Source organism: Rana temporaria, chromosome 7, assembly GCF_905171775.1.
Source record: "Rana temporaria chromosome 7, aRanTem1.1, whole genome shotgun sequence".
In the NCBI taxonomy this organism is placed as follows: domain Eukaryota; kingdom Metazoa; phylum Chordata; class Amphibia; order Anura; family Ranidae; genus Rana; species Rana temporaria.
In genome coordinates this window covers 98,521,760-98,545,745 of record NC_053495.1, presented here as the reverse complement: position 1 = coordinate 98,545,745, position 23,986 = coordinate 98,521,760, and the positions used below count along the sequence as shown (strand labels likewise).

Below are 23,986 nucleotides of genomic sequence, written 5' to 3'. Positions count from 1 at the left end.
CTGTAGGGGGGTGGCCTCACTAGGGAAAATGACTGATCGCTGTTCATACATTGAAAGAACAGACAATCAGGCATTTCTCCCCTGACAAGACGCTCTCTACGTTTGAGAGACTGCAAGGAGGTGTGTATTAGTGGGAGTGTCTATGAGGCCGCAGCACTGCCTCCTTTGACTTAGTTTCATTTACTAAGCTTTACTGCCCCGTCTGGACTCCGCCCCCTTTCTGTGTGAAGAACTCCTAAGCTGTGGAGGCTGGAATGGCTGGGTGGGCGTTTTTGTAAACAATGAATACAAATCTAGTGGACGGTATAGTGGGCTGTATATGTAAATCACCTTTGTATGTTCTCGTGCCTTTTTTTAACCAAAAAATGCACTGCACATGCGCAATACCGCAATGCATGCTGGGAAATGTAGTTCTATTACTACGGCGACGTCGCTTACATGAACGAGCGCCGCTAAGCAGAAGGTAAAGCACAGCAATGAGGTATTCATTTGATGTTAAAGAGAAAGAATACATTATTCTGCCTGTGTACCTAGCAGACATTGGCCCGGATTCACAAAGCACTTACGCCGACGTATCTCCAGATACGCCGTCGTAAGTACAAATGTGCGCCGTCGTATCTATGCGTCGAACCAGAAACCAAGATACGCCTAAAAATAGGCTTCCTCCATCCGACGTAACTTGCCTACGCCGGCGTATAGTGGGCGCATATTTACGCTGGAAGCATGTGGCGCTCCCATTGATTTTCGATTCAAATATGCAAATGAGGGAAATACGTCGATTAACGAACGAACTTGTGCCCGGCGCATAATATACACGGTTTGCGTAAGTCGTACGTCCAGCATAGAGTTATTCCCCATATATGAGGCACAACCCATGCAAAGGTATGGACCAGGGAACACAAGCTGTCGTATTTTACATAGTTTACGTTGGACGTGAATATGGCTGGGCGTAGGTTACGTTCACGCCATAGGCAGTGATTCAACTTATCTTAGGCAGTTGTTTCGACGTGATTCTAAGCATGCGCACTGGGATGTGGCCACGGGACGGCGCATGCGCCGTTCGTTATATGTATCTGTCTGGCACTCGGCCCATCATTTGCTTGGGGTCACGCCTCATTTGCATGTCTCACGCCCACTTCCACCTACACCGGCTTACGCCTTAGAAACCCAGCGCAGATGTCGGAGCAAGTGCTTTGTGAATTCGGTGCTTGCCTCTCTGCGCTGCGTTGGCGTAGCGTAAAAAAAAGATACGCTACGACGGCATAAATATGCGCCAATGTCTGTGAATCCGAGCCTTTAAGTTTAGCCCAATTTTTTTTTTTCCTTTACAACTCCTTTAAGGTCTAAAAAAAAATGTATGTAATATCTATGGACACTTCCTAGATCATGAATTAAGGTTTGCACTCAAAACCTTACTGTGTCAGGAAATATGAACTTCTGGATTTAAAAATGCTCATTATTACTTTGCCCGGGCATACCTTGAATACTTCATGTTATATTATTATATCATAGTATCATTGATGAGCATTACACTGTATTAGTAAATACTGACAATTGTGTCTTGCACACTGAATTACGAAAAGGAAACTTCTATTTTTACTCACCATTAAGATGCTTTCCCAAGACATCCATCGTATAGGGAGTACAGCCCTCCCCTGGATTCTATAATAATCACCACTGTACAAGTTTCGACTCATTCCAAAATCAGCAATTTTGATTGTATAATTCCTACCAACAAGACAATTCCTTGTTGCAAGGTCTCGATGTACAAAGTTAAGGGAAGAAAGGTATTTCATGCCAGAAGCAATCTGGGCAGCCATGTATCTGAGGTCTGAGTAGCTGGAAAACATGTATTTTGTAAATCAGTCAAAGATTTTGTTGCTTTCGTAGTAGAAGAGGTGCAACATCACTCTGGATAAAAAAGTTTAAACATTCCGAAAGAGTTCCTAGTCACCTAGGACATGACTTTATTGATAATACTACATATCAATGCTCTTAGAAAATGTATAGTAAAATAAAGTTAACCAGTCACCAGATCACGCCCAGAGCTAGAAAAAAGTTTTGGAGTCATATAAAAAAAATAACATTCTTACTTGATGCTCAGCTTGCTATTTGACTGTTCTCTGTCTGCTGGCTGACGAGAAAGGAACTGGTTTAAATCTCCATTTTCCATGTATTCTGTAATCATGCATAGCGGGTCCTCAGTAATACACACAGCCAGTAATCGAATTATATTGGGATCCTTTAATCTAGACATTATTTTTATCTCCTTGAGAAAATCATTTCTGTTAAAGTGAAAAAGAACAAGTCAGATCGTAATGCAAAGCTATATTAGAATTATAGTAAGTCTTTTTGAGAGCTGAATTTACCAAAAAGTGTATTTATAGTCAGCTGTTTTCTACATAAGAATTTATTGAGAATTCAACAAAGCACAGTTACTCAGTTGTTTGGCATTAGTAAGACCTATAACAAGTGAAGTAGGGGTATGGGGGTTGTTGAGCCCACTACCAACCAGTCAATGTTTAGAAACTTACCCAAACTCCATTACTCATTAGTCATTCTAAAATAATTTACCGTACTTTAAAAATATAGTATAACTTGCTCTCTCCCTGAGTTAAAGATATATATCCTCTGGGTTCCAACCTCAAACTGACATTCATTTTGTTGGCAAATTATTAGAGGGAACCTGCCATAAGCTGGTGTGACTGTCTGTGATCCTTCAGGTTCGTCGGCCACCGACGCTCCCTTGGGATTGGAGGAGCTGCACTCTGCCGCTAAATCCTTTAGGCGGGGCAGGACCCCGGCTAAGATGGTCTCCCAGTAGAGCTCTATGTAGCGCTGTGGGATCTTGTGAGCCTAGACCTGCTCGAGCTGTATGAGGATATGGTGGTGGAGGACAGAATGCCTCCATGGTTGAGGGAGGGGATGACATCAGATCTGAAAAATTGGCGTCCGATCTCTCTCTTGAACGTGGACTACAAAATCCTCACCAAGGTTTTGGGAAACAGGCTAAAGTCATTGGACAGATCATCCACCCGGATCAAACTTGTGGCATTCCTGGCCTCAGGATTGTGGGAGCCTTGCACTGGTCCAGGACATGAGTTTATGTTCAGAGTTCAGCGCAGGTTTGGTCTTGGAGAAATGTTTTGTTCATATGTGAATGTGATGTATAATGACATTTGTAGTTTGGTGTTGATGAATGGCTGGAAAACTGACCCCTTTCCGGTTCTCTGGGGTCAGACAAGGCTCCTCTCTCTCACCTTTGCTTTTTGTTTGCTGTATAGAGCTCTTCGCCCAAAGCATCAGATGGAACCCAAAGATTTGAGGGATCACCGCACCAGGACCGGACAGACAGGAGGTCAAGTGCTCACTCTACATGGACGACGTAACAGTGTTCTGTGCCGATCATCGTTCCATCGACACACTCGTCCAGACCTGTGAGGACTTCATCACTTCATTTGGAGCTCCAAAATTGACAGAGTGAAGCGGGTGGTTATGTTTAAGGAACCTCTCAAGGGCTTGCCTGACATCGCCACACTTTTGAGGGTGTTCTTTGCTTGTAGCTGCATCCGCAGGACTTTTGTTGACAGAACTTTGGACTCTGGCGGTAACTCCGACAGGTCAAATTGCATGACAAGTTGCAGCCTATTGACGGCAATGGCACTGTTCCAATCGGTGCAACACCGCACTGATTTGCAAAAGTAGTCCTGCACTACTTTTACTGATTTCGGGTGCGACTTCAATAGACATCTGTGCATGAAGCCACACAGATGTCTTTCAATTTGCACACAGACATGCTGCTTTGAAATCGTGCGGCTTCAGTTGAAGTTTCAAATCTGTGTTCAATGTGAACAATGGCTCAAAGTATATTTGACTGTACAAGTTATGATGATAAGGTACTAAAGCAACCAGAAAGCCCTCCAACCCATCAGTGCATAACACAGTAAATCATTTTTAGAACAGAATTGATTCACATGTCTCATAACATAAGAAAAATCTGTATGTAGTTTGGAATATATGGCGCTATAATATCTTGCTGTATTTGCAGTACACACCAGCTGTTCTTGTTGTGCATCTGGTTGATTTGCATGGCTGTGTCCACTGTGCTGAAATGAGAATAATCATCTTATATTTGGAAAATATGATGGAATTAGAGATGTGAATACTTTCTATTCTAAGGAGACTTTAATGTGCTAAGGAAATCTGCAAACATTAGGGTTTCTTTTATTTTCTCCTCAAATAAAACGTGCTTAACCATGGTCTGTTTCTACCAGTACCACTTTTGCTTATTACTAAAGCAGTGTCAGTAGGAACATGTGAAAAACTGATGAAAATAAAATTGTAGCCAGGACTGCTTTCTATAAATGAAGGCTTTGTTATAGCCTAGCTCAAAATTCAGTCCCAGAATTATGATTATGCTTTTAAAACAAGTCAACAAGCCAAGTGTGTTGGATGAAACAGCCTGCTTTTTGTTTGTAGTTTCCTGCCACTGAAAGGCTGGTGCTGCTGGTTCAACTTTTCCAAACTGCACCAGTTGCTTTACTGTGGGATAAGGCAACATTGAAAGGTCATTGTACCATACCAGTTTCTTGTATCTTCTTGTAAGAGCTCCAGTGATCTCCTCCCCAATGGTGGCTGTATAGTCCCACCTGTGATGTCATCCAAAGGAGTGGCATGGGACAGAGCCAGACATGAAGGTTAGTGCCAATGAACACCAATGATGTTGCATCGTTTCCCCTGACACAGGATTATCATTACCACTGACACAGGGGTACTATTGTGACTACTAACACAGGGGTATTTATTACTCCTACTGATGCAGGGGCATGCTTTACTTCCACCTTCTAACGATGCAGTGACTTTTTTTTTCCCACTGACCACTGATGAATGCCCATTTTTAAACTCTCACAACAATTTTCTTTTCTTTTATTGACCAATGATACAGGGGCATTTTTTTTACTCCCAATATGCTCAATGCCAAGGATTTTATTTTTTACTCCTATTAATCACAGTTCAGCTCCCAAACAGTGTGATGGACAGTGAACTGGACCTTTATTTAAAAAAGTTTTGCCACTGGTCCCTAAGTGCCATTATAGTAAACGCAGCTCTTAATTATGTACAATTGTTATGCAATGACAATGGTAAAGATAACAGAAATATGTTTGTGGAACCGAATGTCTGAGTAAGATACTACAAGTTTTAGAATCATGGTTCTTGTTCCCATTCTCAGATCAGTTAATTATTTAAATAAAGGAGGTCTACTGTGATTACAGTCTACCCACAATTGTTCTATTTGATGAAATTAGGTTACATCAGTTAAAGCATAGGAACTGGATTGTGGCAGCTGAGCAAGACTGAATCTCAGATTTGTTGCACTGATTGTTAATTTCATATTGTAGGTCTTGGTGCACGGTAATATTCAATGCAATACATGAAAAGATATTGAGAGATAAACATTGTATTGTCTTCTACTTACATTTTTTTTAATATTTCAAATACGGTACAAACCTGGCATTCTTATTGGCATCTGCTCTGAGCATTTTCACTGCCACAAGAGTGGGTTGCCCAACACTTTGGTCCAGAATCAAGTCCTTATCAAGAAAGTCTTCCACACCCTCAGCTTCACAAAGATGAACCTGTGAATAGTAACCACAAGGTTAAAATACATAGAATGCAAGCTACACAACATTTGTGTATTGAGATGGTTATTCTGCAAAGAAAAAAGCTAGTATCTAATATCTAAATTATACTGAAAAAATACATGTGTGAGGGTGGTAGAACACAAGACCTTTTTTATTACAGTGCTTTAGGACTTGGGTACATGTAGGTTTGTGTTTGGTTGATGAAATGTTTTTGGTCCATTTTGGCCACATTTGGAATATAGTGCTTGAATTTTTAGATATGTAATGTTTTATGCCATGCATTGTTGTCTTGTACAAAGGGGCCATGCATTGTTTTATATAGTTACATAGTTAGCCAGGTTGAAAAAAAGACACAAGTTCAAGCCAAAGAAGGGGGGGGGGGGGAAATATATACAATCCCATATACACAATCCTATACCCACTGTCGATCCAAAGGAAGGCGAAAAAACCTCAGTAAACCATGATCAAATTTTCTTAAGTAGGGAAAAATACTCCCTCCTGATCCCCCGAGAGGCAATCAGATATTCCTTGGATCAACCTTACCTATAAATCTTAGTATCCAGCTATATTATGTACATTTAGGAAAGAATCCAGACCTTTTTTAAAGCAATCTACTGAGCTGGCCTGAACCAGGTCTTGAGGGAGTCTATTCCACATTTTCACAGCTCTTACTGTGAAGAAACCTTTCTGTATTTGGCGATTAAATCTCCTTTCCTCCAGATGTAAAGAGTGCCCTTTGTCCTCTGTGATGACCTTAAAGTGAATAACTCAACACCAAGTTCACTCACTATATGGACCCCATATATATTTGTACATGTTGATCATATCCCTCTTAATCTCCTCTTCTCAAGAGAAAATTAATTCAGTTCCTCTGATCTTTCCTCATAGCAGAGCACTTCAATGCCTTTTATCAGTTTGGTTGCTCTTCTTTGTACCTTCTCTAGTTCCCCGATATCCTTTTTAGAGAACTGGTGCCCAAAACAAAACTGCATATTCCAGATGAGGTCCTACTAATGATTTGTACAGGGGCAAAATGATATCTCTCTCTGGAGTCCATACCTCTCTTAATACAAGAAAGGATTTTGCTCACTTTGGAAATTGAAGCGTGGCATTGCATGTCATTATTGAGCTTAGGATCTACCAAAACACCCAGGTTCTTCTCCACCATTAATTCCCCCGGTTGTACTCCCCCTAGTATGTATGATGCATGCATATTCTTAGCTCTTAGTGCATAACTTTACATTTATCAATATTAAACCTCATTTGCCACTTAGTCGCCCACATAAACCGTGCATTGTATTTTATGTATTTGTATGTGCAGTATGGCATTGATAGACTCAGGCCCCTTTCACACTGGAGCGGGAGGTGGTAAGCGCCGCTATTTACCGTCGGTATTGCGGTGGTATTTGGCCGCTAGCGGTGTGGTTATACCCCCGCTAGCGGCCAAAAAAGGGTTAATACCGTCCGCAATGCGCCTCTGCTTAAGCGCATTGACGGTGGTATACCTGTGGTTTCCCATTGCTTTCAATGGGAAGGAGCAGTGGAGGAGCGGTAAACACACCACTCCTTCACCACTCCAAATATGCGGCTAGCAGGACTGTTGGAGCGGTCCTGCTAGCGCACCGCTCCAGTGTGAAAGCCCTCGGGCTTTCACACTGGAGAAACAGCAGCCGCTGTTTTAGGTTGGTTTGCAGGCACTATTTTTAGCGCCTGCAAACCGCCCTAGTGTGAAAGGGGTCTAACTAGATTACCCTTAAACTAAGTTTTATACCTCTACACAAGTCAACATAAAAGCAATATGAAACAGGGAAACACACTTCAAAAGTAATTCACTTTTCTCTGAATGCATTTAGGAGCATGCTGTCTTGTGGCTGCAGTTAAGTTTCTAAATTTGATACCATGTACACAGGGTCTAATGTCGCGTACACACGATCGGATTTTCCGTCGGAATTCCGCTTGAGCTTGGCTTGCACACACATGGTCACACAAAAGTTCTCTGAACTTTCGACCGTCAAGAACGCGGTGACGTACACTATGACGAGCCGAGAAAATTAAGTTCAATGCTTTCGAGCATGCGTCTAATTGTTTCCGAGCGTGCGTCGGAATTTTGCGCGTCGGAACTGGTACAGATGAACGGAATTTCCGTAGGAATTTTTTCCGTCTGAAAATTTGAGAACCAGCTCTCAATCTTTTGTTGGCGGAAATTCCGACAGCAAAAGTCCAACGGATACACGTGGTCGGAATTTCGGACCATAAGCTCACATCAGACTTTTCTTGTTGGAATTTTCGATCATGTGTATGTGTATGTGCATTAGAGTTGTGCATGTATCCATTTTCTAGGTTTGAAATTTAAAAATGTAAACTTTTCTATTTACTCTATTTACTCTTAGGTAAAGTAGCGAAGGGTTAGATCTTATTGCAAAAAAAATGTATGGTCTGTGTCTCTGCCTGGGATATTTATTCCTTGTTTTGTCCTGCTGAACATTGAGACAGAAAAAAGGGCAAATCCTAAATTACAATTAAGTTGCTGAATCTGATGCCTTATACACAGGGCCCTAAAGTTGTGAGGGTATCCATTTTCTAGGTTTGAGATTTAAAAAGTATGCAAGGGTGAAACGGTTCTTTTATATATATATATATATATATATATATATATATATATATATATATATATATATGTGTGTGTGTGTATATATATATATATATATATATAAATAACAGGGAAAGGTTAGATCTTATTCCAAGTTGTTTGTTGTTTCTCCACCTGGGATATTCCTCCCTTGTTTTGTCCTGCTGAGTTTGATTGATTGATTGATTGTCACAGAGACAAAAAGTAAGGGCAAATCCTACATTGCAGAGTTGTCATATGACCAATAAGTGATGGATAAATCTTCTAATGGGGACATATCTTTTGATGCAAACTCTAATGCTGCGTACACACGATTGGAAATTCTGACTAGAAAACTGTGGATTTTTTCTGACGGTATGTTGGCTCAAACTTTTGTTGCATACACACGGTCACACAAATCTTGTCGGAAAATCCAACCGTCAAGAACGCGGTGATGTACAAGACATACAACAAGTCAAGATCAATGAAGTTCAATAGGCAGTTCAGCTCTTCGGCTTGATTCTGAGCATGAGTTTTTTTGCGCTTCGGAACTTCATACAGACGAGCGGATTTTCCGATAGGAACTTTTCCCGTCAGAAAAATAGAGAACCTGCTCTCAATCTTTTGTTGGCGGAAATTCCGACAGCAAAAGTCCGATGGAGCATACACACGGTCGGAATTTCCGACCAAAAGCTCATATCAGACTTTTCTTGTCGGAATTTCCGATCATGTGTATGCGGCATAAGATTGGGATTCCTGTCACTTCCTGTTGGGTCAAGACAGAAATAATGGGAACTGCCCCTAGCAGACAGAGACAACAAAAATAACCTCATAGGGGTTTTACCTTTTCCTACTCTATCCAAATCCAAAAAGAAAAATGTTGGCTATATACACTTTACTTAGACAGGGATGGTTTTGTCAAAGCAGATAGTCAATCACAAACCTCTGGAGGGTCTTTTATATTTGCAAAACGATATTAATGTCCTGACCTTGCTAAGTTTCTAAATCTTATCCACCCTATGGAAAATAAGTATTCGGAAACAGAATCCAGCATAGCAGGTGGTAAGAGCACCCAAAAACCTCAAAATTGTCCACAGCAAGTCAAGGAAAGATTAATCTCTGTTAGAATTATTTATTACTAAATAATTGATTTTAAGCCACCTCTACCTTATACAGACATTAAGGTTCAGTATCGCCAGGCTGAATTTAGGAGTGTGTTTTTGTAAGTTATGGGACCCTCAGTTTTTCCAAGAGGCTGCAAGTGGCTGCATGATGTCACCATTGATATATTGATAAGGCCAGAAGCGGGACCTGTGTCATCTTTTACTTTGAGAATAATTTTTTGGTTTTTAGCTGGTAATTTTACATAGGGGGCTGAATGGCTAGACATACATTTTAGTGAAAGGTCAGTTTTAACACATACAAAAAGGAAATACACATTCTAATAATTAAACCAAGCAGTTTAAAAGATGTGTCATTATTTTCTAATATACAAATATATATATATATATATATATATATATATATATATCTATATATATAGAGATAGATAGATAAATCTATCTATCTATCTATCTATCTATCTATCTATCTATCTATCTATCTATCTATCTATCTGGTATATTATTGTGTATTTATTTGTAATTGTTTTAGTATGTGAGCTGTATAAAATTGTAATGCTTTTTTAATCTGATTGACTGAATATAATTATTAGCATGGGCTCCTCATAACATGCAGTGAGATATATGCAGTTTAAACTATTTAAGTCTACCTATAAACATGGACATACTGACCTCACCAAACTGACCCTCGCCAAGTTTCTCTTTGAAGGTTAAATGTTTCCTTGGAAATTCCTCCACTGCTACTTCTTTACCAGACAGGAGGTCCATTGTGATTGCTGGGACTGAGTAGGTGTTGCCACCTGTCACCCCTTGTAAATTAACTATATCTGCCTCAGCGTAATGTGGGACTCCTTCTGCATTAGTGGGCAGTGGTAGTTTGCCAGCAGAACTTCCTGTTTGGTGGACAAAAAGAAAACACATTTTTTTAGGTAAAGTCATATACAAACTTTTAGATTTGCAGTGTAAACTTTAATTGTTTGTAAAGCCTATGATTCGTCATGAATAAAAATACAGTATGTCCCTTCATGTATAGTATATTTATTCTTCTTGCTTCCAGGTCAATTTGCAGCATTTCAAAGAGAAAGTGTTTGAAATGTATGATCAATTTTCCATATCATAATAATGCATAACTGGCATGAGTGTAGACATTTACAATAACGGGGCAATGCTAGAAATTCTGGAAGGCAATCAAAACTATGGTCATCCAAGGACAAATATGCTGTTTTTTTTTTACTCTTTGCAGAATTGGATAGCACTGATTTATAAAGCTGGAGGAAATGAATGCTGAAATGTGATTTTAAGTTTCATTCTTCTAGTTTAGGGTGGAATAATAAATAAATGTCAAGTTGCAATGGACTCTATAACCTGCTATAGCAGTTGTAGTCAAGGGACATTTGTAGGAAAACCCTTCTTTGTAGTCTTCCATGACATCAGCAACAGCAGTGTGGCCTTGTATTAAATGGCCTTGGATTAAAGTACTTACTTCCTAATGAACTTCATTAATTCAGTTAACTGAGCAAAACATTGCTATAGTTTCTTTACCTGAGATGTTTATTTCAGCATACAGTATTAGGAATTTTGTTTACTCAAGGAGGGGTATTGATTATCAAATTTGTAATTTATGAAGATAATGTATTGACAACTTTCATCATTTGTAGCTTAGAAGACTCATTTGAGTTTTCACTGTCTAACTCTTAAATGTAATGTTGAAACTGTATCCTATATACACTATAATATACAATACGGTTTTTCAATTGCACTAAAACCTATAGACCAGTGTTGAGCAATATAAAGTTTTCCTACTTGTTTGTTCTTGAGATGCAAAAGAAATGCTTGTATAGAGAAAAACTCAAACACCCAAATATAACAAGAACAATGCGGTATATGCAATCAAATGGAGTAAGTGCACAGACCTATTAAATGAAAACAATAGACTCAGACCAAACAAAGTATTGCTTATTCCTCATGTCAAGATTTGGCAGTGTACGTACACCTAAAGGTGTAGAGCACACTCTTTTGAGGACAGCAAGGCACACTTTTAGGACATTGAAGACTGATGGACCAAAATAAATATAAAGAAAGATATCTATGTCAAATTAGCTGTCCTTAAAGAGAGGTGGATGAGTTCAACACCCACTATCGGCACCTTACCATGCTTCTCTAATATCTTAAAAACCCAGCAGTTTTTTTTAACAGGAAACACTTGCCCCAGTGAATTGCTGTGAGTTGCCGTGTTAAAGACCAACTTCAGTCTAAAAATAATTTTTAAGTTTGGATAGATAGGAAAGGGTTGGAATCTTTGTAAGGATTTATTGCTGTCCTTGACCTGTGCTGGGGAGACTCCCCGTTCATTTTTTACTAAATGACACAAGGCCAAAGGGTATCACCTAAACAGAAAGACAGTCACAGAAAAAGAAGCAAAACAGACATTTAACCCTTTCACATATTACCTAAAAAGGGTGGTTTTTTTGCACTCTTTGATTTCATTGAAATAATTCTCATCACGTTCTGTCCCCCATGACTTCATGTTACTTTGGCAAAAAGTGAGGAAGACACAGCAATAAAAAAATCTTACTGTGGTTCGAAATCTTCCTCTCTCTTTCCAAAATGACAAAAACTTTGGAGAGAAATTAAGCTTCAACAATAATTCAAAACTTGAAATACTGCAGATAACTCATCTCATGTGCACAGGGCCAGATTGTCCCTTGGGCATAGTAGGCAAGTGCCTAGTGGTGCTATTGCTATAGTGTTTCCTGAACTCAAGGGGACCCACCATATGGTGGTAAAATAATTGTTCACAATTCAGGTATGTATCAATCAGACACCAGTCATCAATCTGAGTCCACCCTTGGTCCAACAAGTCTAAGCTGAATGCAGTCTTTTTGCTATCAGTGCCAAAATAAGGTGAATGAGGTAGCCTCAGGCCCCAAGCTCACCATAATGCACACATTATTGTTTTCAGTAATTCAAATGATTATCTTCCCCTGCTACAGATGCACAAAGAAACAATATGCTTAATAAAATATAAGTAAAGCTGATAGAGCATCATCCAGCATCAAAGAGAAAGACTAGTGAACTGAGTGCAATCAGTGATCTTTGACTCATTTGGCTCTTTGGGTCATTTAGGGGTCACTGAAGTCAAGTGCCACTGATATCCTATTACTAATTGCAGGGAACTGAGAGGTGGGTGACTATAGAAAACTGCTGGTACCTTATTTGCTGAAACAAGAAGGTGTTCAAACGTAAATGGTATTAAAGCAAGTCTATTGCAATACTGAAGTTCCTAAACAACGCCATACCTGTAAAAGAAAAGTGCAAATGACTCACCTCTAGTGCCATCAAACACTGATCCATTCATAAGAAATCATTCCTTTAAAGGGGTTGTAAAGGTAAAAGTTTTTTCACCTTAATGCATTCTATGCATTAAGGTGAAAAAACTTCCGACTATACTGGCCCCCCCCCCCCCCCAAGCCCCCCGTTATACTTGCCTGACCCCTCAAAAGTCCAGAGCTCAGCCCCGACATCCTCTTTTCCGCTCAGCCTGGACGTTTATTGGCTAGAGCGGATGTATTGATAGCAGTGCAGCCATTGGCTGATGCTGCTGTAAATCACATCCAATGACGCGGCTCGCCAATTCTGTAAATAAGTAATTTTTGTCCTTCACTGATGTGCACTGATGGGCACTGATAGACTGCACTGATGGTGTGGCACTTATGGGCACTGATGAGGCGGCACTTATTGGCACTGATTAGGAGGCACTGATGAGGAGGCACTAATATGCCGCACTTGATCGGTGTCACTAATGAGCACTGATAGGCGGCACTGATATATGGCACTGATGGGCACTGATAGGTGGCGCGGATAGGCGACACTGATGGGCGTCACTGATGGGCACTGATAGGCAGCACTGATAAGTGGCACGGATAGGCGTCACTGATGGGCACTGAAAGCCAGCACTGATTGGCATCACCAATGGGCACTGATTGGTGGTACTTGTGGGCACTGATTGCTGGCACTAGTGGACATTAATTGTTGGCACTGGAGACGCTTTAGTGTAATCAGGGCACTGATGATCAATTCCACTGATCAGCTCCCCCGCCAAACTCTCTGTCAGTGTGAGGAGATGAGAGCCGATTACCGTCACTTCCTGTATTTACATGTGACTGGCTGTGATTGGACACAGCCAATCACATGGTTAAAAAAAATGCGTTGGTGGCTCTTTACAGAGATCGGGGTTGCACCATTTCATAGCAACATGGCATGGCTGTGATCGCCACACTGCGTGCCCCTGGGGGTGTCCGGGAGCGGCTGTTCAGGTGCGCCATCATATGACGTCTACCCAGAACGAGAGCCACACCATCCCTCCGTCATTTGATAAAGGGATTCCTTAATGCCATTTTTCACTTTCTCTGTCACTTTAGCATTTCAGTGGATACTCCTATTGTAAACTCTGATTCTGCAATTTCAATAAGTGGGCAGGAGCTAGCCATAATTTCATAGCAAGGAACATTTGGGTAATTACACAATTTTCCTAATAGATAATTAACATACATTCAACGCTGTATCTTGGGCGGCACTTTCCTGGGGGGGGGGGGGTCACAAAATCTGCCCCCCTGTACAAAAAAAAACAGCCTCCCACATGAAAAAAGTGCACAAGTTTAGTCAGACCTAGGGCAGCACAAAACCTAAATACACCACTGACTACATTACAGACAGTTTTATTGCTTTATATTCATATTTAAGATCTTTAACAAAATAGTTTAATTTAGTTCATACAGCCCTACTTTAAAAGTTTGCACTAAACAAACTCTCCTTACCAGCTTCTTCCTCTACAACTGCTTGTGCTGTGAGTTCTTTATAGTCTGCGCTGAGTGGGAATATCCTGTCATAAGTGGAATTAGATTCTTGTTCACTAGCTGACACAGATTCATGCCTTCGATTTGTATTGTAAGTATTGCAATCACTTGGAATTGAGAGGCTGACAGTCAGCTCTTCATCCAACATTCGTCTTGATGCCTAGGAAAAGAGAAAAAGAGAAAAAAAATTACCAGGGCCAGTAGAGCAAGCAACTTTCCAAGTAATCTCCATTTAAATTAAAAAATTAAATAATACACAAAACATAATATCCAAGGTTTTTCAATCATGCTTACTTGCACTGGATAAAAATATGTCTGTGAGGCCTCGTACACACCACCCAACATGTCCGATGAAAACGGTCCGCGGACCGTTTTCATCGGACATGTCCGCTGGGATCATTTGGTCTGATGTGTGTACACACCATCAGACCAAATTCCCCGCGGACAGAATACGTGGTGACGTGGCGGCGACGATGACGCCGCGACGTGCGCGCACCAGGAAGTTCAATGCTTCCACGCATGCGTCTAATCACTTTGACGCATGCGTGGGATTTCGGGCCAGCGGACATGTCCGATGAGTCGTACTGACCATCGGACATGTCCGACGGACAGGCTTCCAACGGACAAGTTTCTTAGCATGCTAAGAAACTTTTGTCCGCTGGAAACCTGTCCGCTAGGCCGGGAAACTGTCCGGTCGGCCCTACACACGACCGAACATGTCCGCGGAAACTGGTCCGGCGGACCAGTTTCAGCGGACATGTTCGGTCGTGTGTACAAGGCCTCAGTGTAAGCAGTTGAAGTGGCCACACACAGATTATCAGACACAATAGATTTTAATCCTAATTCGCCAGAAGTTTACATGTGTCTGATTGGCCTACCTTACCTAGAGGAATGGATATCTAATTACGCAATGATAGTAATCATGCAAACTTTTCTTGTACAATCTAGAAATGTGTTAGTGTGCCTAATAACCAAATTGTTTAGTGTTAGCCATATGCATTGCCCAACCAATCAATGATCAGACTGCCAAATCTCATGCATTGTTTAAGTCACGTTTTACAACGTGAATAAGTCTTTAGTCTGTTTTTCCAGGCCCACCAACAAACCTATTATCACAGCATAAACAATTCAGTAAGGTGATCAATATTATCTTGTGAAGCTATGCATTCAGTATATTAGCTACGATCAAAATTATGATAAATGATTTGGTTACATTTATATAAAAAATAATGATATGTGAGAATGAGATAAAGATATATTATGTTTATAAGCTAACCTTTTCCAACATCTTTTGCCAGAACTGTCTCCATAGGATTATTACAATAATGGCTACAAGAATTAAAATAATTGCAACTAAGCAACCGATCAGCAGGCGGGTGTGGCTGTCATCTATTTTGAGAGTCGGATCTAGAAGAGAGTAAATATCTGTATAAGAACGTATTATAGAAGTTAAAAGAGTTGTAAAGGAACATTTTTTTTTTTGCTCAAATGACTGTTTACAGGGTATAGAGACATAATAGTTAACTGATTTCCTTTTAAAACGATTAAAAATAGATAAAAAACAATCATATAATGTTCCTTTAGTTTCAGTTTCGTTTTTGCATGTTATGCTGCCTCTGTGCTGTATAGAGCCATAGAGAAGTGAGGGTTTGAAAACGAAACTAGAATCTCCCAGTACTGTGGTCCAAAGGAAACAGACAACCAGGAAGTGTCCAGAACAGAGCAGAATTACAGCAACATCAGAGCAAAAACAAACAATGAGGACATGAACCCAGGACTGCAGTAAGGTAAAGGAAGCTATTTAGCTAAAAAAAAAAAATTCCTTTAGTGACCCTTTAAGCTTTAGTACAAAAAGAAAAAAAGAGACGTATAAGTAAATATATTCTGGCTTTAGGTTAAAAGTAAAATATCGTCAGGAGAGGAAGCAAATCTAGTTTTCCCAGATTAATTGCTTTTTTTTTTCCTTCAGTGGAACAATGGAGCTTCAGGAAGTGCAGGGGCGTCAAACGGCCGCTGGCTATGTCCAGATGTTGCAGAGAGCATTCCTCATGACTGAGGGCCCTCGTCTGTGTGGTAACGACTGGGTTTTTCAACAGTACAACGCTACAGTACACAATGCCCGCAGGACAAGGGACTTCTTCTAGGAGAATAACATCACTCTTTTGGCCCATCCTGCATGTTCCCCTGATCTAAATCCAATTGAGAACCTTTGGGGATGGATGGCAAGGGAAGTTTACAAAAATGGACAACAGTTCCAGACAGTAGATGGCCTTCGTGCGGCTGTCTTCACCACTTGGAGAAATGTTCCCACTCACCTCATGGAAACGCTTGCATCAAGCATGCCGAAACAAAATTTAATGGTGGAGCTACTCATTACTGAGTTCATGTTTGGAAGTTGGATTTCTGTTTTGGGGGGGTTTAGTTTTTTTTTGGAGGTGTGGTCCTAAACTTTTGATCAGCTGAAAAACAGCCTGTTTCAGTTTATTCGTTGTTTTCATTAAATTGAATGCTCAAATTTTTTTTTGTCTCACTCTAATTTCTTCTTGTTGCATGTTGAAGCTCTACTTGGAACCTTGTTAAGATCCAACAATGTAAAATATGATTTTTTGCCATTTTTCAAGTGGTCTTAAACTTTTGATCAGGACTGTATAAAGCAAAAGAACTCCAGCAAACTCAATGACCAGAAGAGAGTCCCACTAGGATGCAGGCTGTTTGTCAGCTGGGCCACTTATGCCTCATAGGGATTTTTGCCCTTGACTAATAAGTATTACTGATATATACAGCTGTTTGTCCCACTAATGCTATCTGGATTTGCAATAAGGGCTATGGCTGTTTGAATGCATCTTCAATTGGGCTACATTGATCCACATATGACCTGGGTAGAGCCTTGTCATTGTGTTCACCTGAATCTGGATAGCCTTTGTTGTGGGCAGAGCTTTTTTTCTTTGGGTCTGGCAATGCTGTGGACGTTGTGATTGACATTGAACATTGTTTTTTATTTTTTTTTAACAATTATCAAAAACTGTCTCTTGTCTTTTTTTTTTTACACTTTTTTTGGTGAATGAATAGGGGTACAATGTACCCCCAACTCATTCACATGGGGGGTGGATCTAGGCGGATCTTCCAGATTCGAATAAGCCCCCTGCCTGCAGGTCCCCACAGCCACCGCCCAGGGTTTAACATGCCTCCCTGAAAGTATTCCAAGTAGTAAATCAAATAGGAGATCCATATGGTGTCTGCTTAACTAAGCCTGTTTAACTACCTCCTGCCCAGGCACTAAACATAGATGGCCCGCTGGGAGCCTCCTTGTATACAACTTTTAGCATTTAAAAAAAAAATTGTTGCAAAAAATAAAAATAAAATTAAGTCTTTAAAAGATTGTTTCCTATCCAAAAACACATTATGGGTGTTTCTAGTGTCCTAAAGTTCCAGGACCTCCAAACAAGTGAGAGGTAGTCAGAAAAGTATATGCAATTTATGGCCCAAGAAAGCCTAGAGGTGCTCCTTGTATTTTGGACCCCTCTATAGGGTTAGGCTGTATAAAACTCTCACACATGTGGCATCGCCATGCTTGGGAGGAGTATTAGAATATGTTTTGGGGTGTTATTTTTAAGTATGCCTATACTGTGTGATAAAAATATCTTATCCATTGACAACTTTGTGTAAAAAAAATAAAATATTTTCATTTTCTTTTTGCATTTTCCAAAAATGAGTGGTTACACCAGCAGTCAAAATAATTTTATTTGCTGGGACTTAAGAAGCTGCAGGACAGATGTCAGAAGTGCATTCACTTCCTCAGGGAATATGTAGATTAGTGTGACAGTACAGCTTCCTAACTTTTTTTTCTGGGTAAAGCTCAATAATTATCAGCACTCCCTCGTATATATACGATAGTTTGTAGACTCTTTTACACAGACTAAAATTGATATACTGATTTGTCTTACTTTTACCAAAGGAATGTAGCAGAATACATTTTGGCCTCAGTTACAGAAACTAAGAAAACATTATTTTTTTGTTGGTCTTTTTTCTTTTATATCACTGTGCTGAAAACTGGAAAATGGCCTGGGCAGGAACGGGGTTGAAAGTGTCCGATCTTGAAGTGGTTAAGCTCAGTCAACATTCTTAAGTTCTGATGGAGGGGGAGTGTGTTTGGCCCCTAAAACAATTTGGCTTTTTCATGCTATAAATCAATTTTATTATTAAAAACCTTGGACTTTTGGACATTTGTTTGGTTCTCTCTTTGGACTGTATGTTTTTGGATTCTCAACTCTGGGTTCTTTCCCTGTTAATAAGGATAGTCACCATTTTGTGGGGTGCTGCCAAACTGGTGCCCAGTGACAATTTCAATGATCTTTAGAAAATCTGAATCCAGTACCCTATTTGTTCTTGTGTTTGGACACTGCAGGCAGAGACTGCAGAGCTCAATGTAACAGGCCGAACGTCTATTGCTTAACGATGTTAATGTCATTACCCCTAGACACCTGTCTGTTGTCTGTTGTAATGTTAATGAATCCAGACTTCTAAGGATCCTTTCATGGGGGCTTGGGCTTATTGACCCTGTATTGTAGGAAAGGATTCCTGTGATAATGTGTATTAAAGTTCAGGAGACAGCCAGGCTGCTAAAAGGAATTAGGTAATTAGCATGTTAATTAGGTCTGGTCACAGGTGTATTTCCAGAGTAATATGATGCACCTCCTCTTTTGACTGTGTATGAAACTTGTGTTTTTTTTTTAATAAAGATTGTCAGTCCTGCTTGAACCTCAAGACAGAGCTTAGTCTCGTTATTGGGGGAGAATTATTCTTATGGGTCTTGTTCGCCTGACTGGAGTGTCTGTAGCTGCCTTGTGTTTGGAAATGGCATGTCCTAAATGGCTTTAACAGCTTTCATACTTAGGGTGCTGTTACACTAGGCAAAACCTAATCTTTTATATTTTGCAAAAAAATTTAGTCATATGGTATGTGTGCATTAAAGGTAAATTTATGTTTTTTTTTAGGAAACTTGTGCATGCTTCTGGCATAAAAAATTTGAACTACCACCATTACATTCTCCAAAGTCTCTGCTTTCTCAACGTTCACACTGTTTGAGGGTTTTAACTAATCGTCAGGTCTAAAATTCGTTTTTAATATGTGTGCAAAAATGACATGTGAAAGGGAGATGTTGGGATCCGATGTAGTGTGAACACATTATTATGTAGTACCCCACACCGCAATTGACAGTTTTGGTAGCACAATACAGCAAAGTACTTTATAGCAATGCATATGGCACTGTATAGTACATCTATCGCTCCCTGATAACCTGATCACAGACTGTCAGCTCTCCAACACATACTGACAAAAGACTGCTGGAAATCCTAGCTTTGCAAGGGGAATATTGTATCCAAAATTATAAACAATTAGGGCCAGATTCTTAGAAGAGATACGACGGCGTATCTCCAGATACGCCGTCGTATCTCCGCGTCCGGCCGGTCGTATCTGTGCGCCTGATTCTTAGAATCAGTTACGCATAGATATCTGTTAGATCCGACAGGCGTAAGTCTCTTACGCCGTCGGATCGTAACTGCATTTTTAAGCTGACCGCTAGGAGCGTGTATGCTGATTTACACGTCGAAATATGTAAATCAGCAAGATACGCGAATTCCCGAATGTACGCCCGACCGACACAGTAAATTTGAGCCGTTTACGTTAGGCTTTTCCCAGCGTGTAGTTACCCCTGCTATATGGTGGCGTAAGTGCGGCGCACCAATGTTAAGTATGGCCGTCGTTCCCACGATGAAATTTGAAAATTTGGCGTTGTTTGCGTAACTCGTCCGTGAATGGGGCTGGATATAATTTACAGCCTTGCGGCGTATTAGAAGCAATGCACACTGGGAGATTTCCACGGATGGCGCATGCGCCGTTCGTGAAAAACATCAATCACGTCGGGTCACAGAAGATTAACATAAAACACGCCCCCCTGTCCCACATTTGAATTAGGCGGGCTTACGCCGGCCGATTTACGCTACGCCGCCGCAACTTAGTTGCGGCGGCGTAATGTAAATCGGATACGTTACGCCGCCGCAAAGATACGCGCTCCTACGAGAATCTGGCCCACAATAATTATGCTGATTGGTTAGTGGAAATGGCACAAGCACAGGGACGTTTCAGAGGGCTGTTTGTCTGTTTGTATAGAATGCCTATTAATACACCAATAATAAGCTTTTTATGCTTTACCTGGAATTCTAGATTACATCCCAATATTGGATGAATCATAATTAAAAATCTTTGAAGAAAAATATGTAATCCATAACCAATGTTAACAAACAAATTAAAAATGTATTTACATACCATAAGTGGTAGGAACACCAGCAGGCCGTGGGGGACCCAGTGAATTGTTGTACATAGTAGCATCTATAAAAACAGAGGAAATATATTGATCCCTACCGGTATATACACATGTACACACAAAAAACTAATATTCTTTCTAAAGTGGTTAAGGCAAGAATCAACCACTATTAGGTTTTATGCACACTAGAAAGCTAAAAACTGCTTTTAAGCTATGTTTAGTAATGTTAGAGTTAAGTAGCGGGGCAGCCGGTGTCCTTAGCAATCAGTAAATAGCTGGTTGTCCAGTGGGCTGGTCCTTAACAACGGATGAGTCATCAGCTGTCAGCGAGCCCTTGGGGTCTGGTATTGATTCTAAGGGGAACCCCATGCCAAAAGGTAAAAAAATAAATGTAGTGTGGTCCCCCCTAAATCCATACCAGACCTGAGCATGCAGCTTGGCAGGCCAGGAAAGGGGGGGGGGCAAGAGAGCACCCCCTTCCTAAACCATATAAAGGAAAAATACAGCGCTAACAAACATAAAAACACCTAAACTATGCAGCAGCTAGAAAGTGAAAATACACACTAATAAACAATGGCAATAAGGGTAGCCACCCTAACCCAACCTGTAAATAATATTAGAAAAACCCACATGTAGTAATGATCAATAAGATACACAATGAAGGAGGTATCATCAAAAAGTATGAGTGAACCAATCATATGAAAATACTAAAACATATTGTGCAGAATTTCAAATATGAAGTCCAATAAAAAGTCCAATATTGAAGGAAAGACAGCAAAAGTAACTCTTGAGTAAATGAGTGACATCAACAAAAAATTCCACCACCAAAAAGTGTTATCACCTTAAGGAATGCTCGCTTACCAAATAGCAAGCGAGATAAGCTTGCGGCTGCCAGGGCATTTAACCAGGTACTCGTGGTAGCGACAACTTCACAGGAGCAATTGATGGAAGACTGGATACTTGTATTAATCAAGTATCATGCAGGAAAAACGGTGGTTTACCGAAAATGAAAGAGGCTCACCATAGTCTAAATCCAATAAGTAAGAACGGTTTAATAAGGTTAAAAACACTTAGATCTATACGAAGATAATACAGCAAAATAGTATCAATTAGCCAGCCAGCTGGCGTCCGCTTGTCTGCTCTGACTTCAAACGCGATGACGTCAGCACGTCAACTCCTCCCTGAGATTTTCAGCCGCAAGCTTATCTTGCTTGCTATTTGGTAAGCGAGCATTCCTTAAGGTGATAACACTTTTTGGTGGAGGAATTTTTTGTTGATGTAACTCATTTACTCAAGAGTTACGTTTGCTGTCTTTCCTTCAATATTGGACTTTTTATTGGACTTTATATTTGAAATTCTGCACAATATGTTTCTGTATTTTAATATGATCGGTTCACTCATACTTTTTGATGATACCTACTTCATTGTGTATCTTATTGATCAATACTACATCTAGGTTATTCAAATATTATTTACAGGTTGGGTTAGCATGGCAACACTTCTTGCCTTCCTAAACCATACCAGGCCACATGCCCTCAACATGGGGGGGGGGGTGTTTGAGGCAGGGGTGGCTCTGCCCCCCACCCCAAACCACCTTGTCCCTATGTTGATGGGGACAAGGGCCTCTTACCCACAACCCTGGCCTATTGGTTGTGGGGGTGCGGGGATGACTTATCAGAATCTGGAAGCCCCCTTTAACAAAGGGGCCCCCAGATCCTGCCCCCCATGTGAATAATATGAAGTACATTTTGCCCCCACTCATTCACCAAAAAAGTGGCAAAAAGTAAACAAAATAATGCACAGACAGTTTATTTAAACTGGTGTAGATCCACCAGCAGTTATGATGAACGGCAGGCACTAACCAAAAAAAAGAAAAGAGAAAGACTGCTATCGTCTGACATCTCCGCCGCCTCCCGCCGCTAAATAAATGATGGAATGGGGCCACCCAGTGATGTCACTTGTGATGTCACCTGCCCAGCATGCCCCCCAGCTGTTGATGTCAAAAGGGGTGGGGCCACCTGGGGATGTCAGGTGACCCTGCCACTTAGTTTATTTATCGGCGGGAGGTGACGGAGTTGTCAAAGTAAGGCAACCTTCATCAGGTACAAACTTTTTTTTTCCGGGCCGGCGGATGGCGTTCATTATGATTGCCGATGGATCTACACTGGGGGAAAAAAATTTCCTGTGTTTTTTTTACACTACACTTTTTTTGGTGGTGAATAAGTAGGGATACCATCTGTAACGGAATGACCCGGGACATCCAGAGACTTTGTGAGGATGGGGGATACTCCTGTGTCAGCGTCACTGATAACTCTTGGGTCTGAGTCCACCCTGTGCCTTTTGGGCATGGGGTGGCAAGGGAATCATAATTCATGTATTACATGAGATAGGACATCAATAATAGTTCATATTGCAGGATCTTGAGAGATTGCAAGATGTTGGCCCAACCAGTCAATAGTGACTCATTTCTAGTGACATGCTAATTGCATCAGGGCTTGGAAGACATTCCATTGTCCTTGTGTAAAGGTGTTGTAACGGACAGGTGTTAATCCCAGGTCTGCTCCCAGAACTCTAATTATGCATACTAAATACTGCTTACGTGTTATAACACTGTCTACAACCTATTGATGCTCAGAGGTGTCAAGCTGTGAAATGGGATCGTGTCCTGTCGGTTGGAGTGTCGATAAGCTGTCGTGACTGGGATAGAAGGTCGTAAACGGTGGTGACCATTACACCATCTACCCCAGGCATGTCCAAAGCCCGGCCCCCCTGGGGTTTCGGATATATATTGTTTGTGGCCCCCAGGGCCACAAAAGATATACACCGTATTTATCGGCGTTGCCTTGGAGGGAACAGGGAGGGGGCAGGACGAGCGCCGTCAGATTACATGAAGAGAATCTCCCGTTTACTCAGCAGTGTCTGTATTGGAAGTCCCGTCTCCTGGGATGCCATTGGACGACTGTTCTGTCTATCATAGGAGGCGGGACTTTGTATTAAAGAGGCCATAGAGTAAACAAGAGATTCTCCTGTTTGTAATCTGTCGGCACTGGTCTTGCCCCCTCCCTCTGCCCTCCGAGGCTGCAGATGGGCATTGATCAGGCTGCACTGAGGGCACATGTGAGGCTGCACTGATGGCACGTGTGAGGCTGCACTGATGGCACGTGTGAGGCTGCACTGATGGCACGTGTGAGGCTGCACTGATGGCACGTGTGAGGCTGCACTGATTGCACGTGTGAGGCTGCACTGATGGCACATGTGAGGCTGCATTTATGGCACATGTGAGGCTGCATTTATGGCACGTGTGAGGCTGCATTCATGGCAATGGTAAGCCTGTGCGTGTCCTGTCAGTGGGGGAAATGCTGATCTTCTGTACATACAATGTATGAACAGAAGATCAGTGATTTCCCCTAGTGAGGCCACCCCCCCCCTACAGTTAG

At 41.1% G+C, this 23,986-nt stretch overlaps 1 protein-coding gene across 2 annotated transcripts in view; it reads right to left on the bottom strand.

The window, feature by feature from the left end:
• Positions 1 to 23,986, bottom strand: part of DDR2 (discoidin domain receptor tyrosine kinase 2) — a 211,208-nt gene that overhangs the window by 9,143 nt on the left and 178,079 nt on the right. Inside the window, exons 9-15 of one of the 2 annotated variants that reach the window (XM_040359729.1) lie at positions 20,552 to 20,614; positions 15,504 to 15,634; positions 14,189 to 14,387; positions 10,044 to 10,264; positions 5,509 to 5,636; positions 2,094 to 2,285; positions 1,605 to 1,839 (exon numbers count right to left, since the gene is read on the bottom strand). In XM_040359729.1, coding sequence (XP_040215663.1) covers positions 1,605 to 1,839; positions 2,094 to 2,285; positions 5,509 to 5,636; positions 10,044 to 10,264; positions 14,189 to 14,387; positions 15,504 to 15,634; positions 20,552 to 20,614 — 1,169 coding nt within the window. The remainder of the gene's footprint in view (positions 1 to 1,604; positions 1,840 to 2,093; positions 2,286 to 5,508; positions 5,637 to 10,043; positions 10,265 to 14,188; positions 14,388 to 15,503; positions 15,635 to 20,551; positions 20,615 to 23,986) is intronic. The other variant, XM_040359730.1, reaches the window with a different exon arrangement.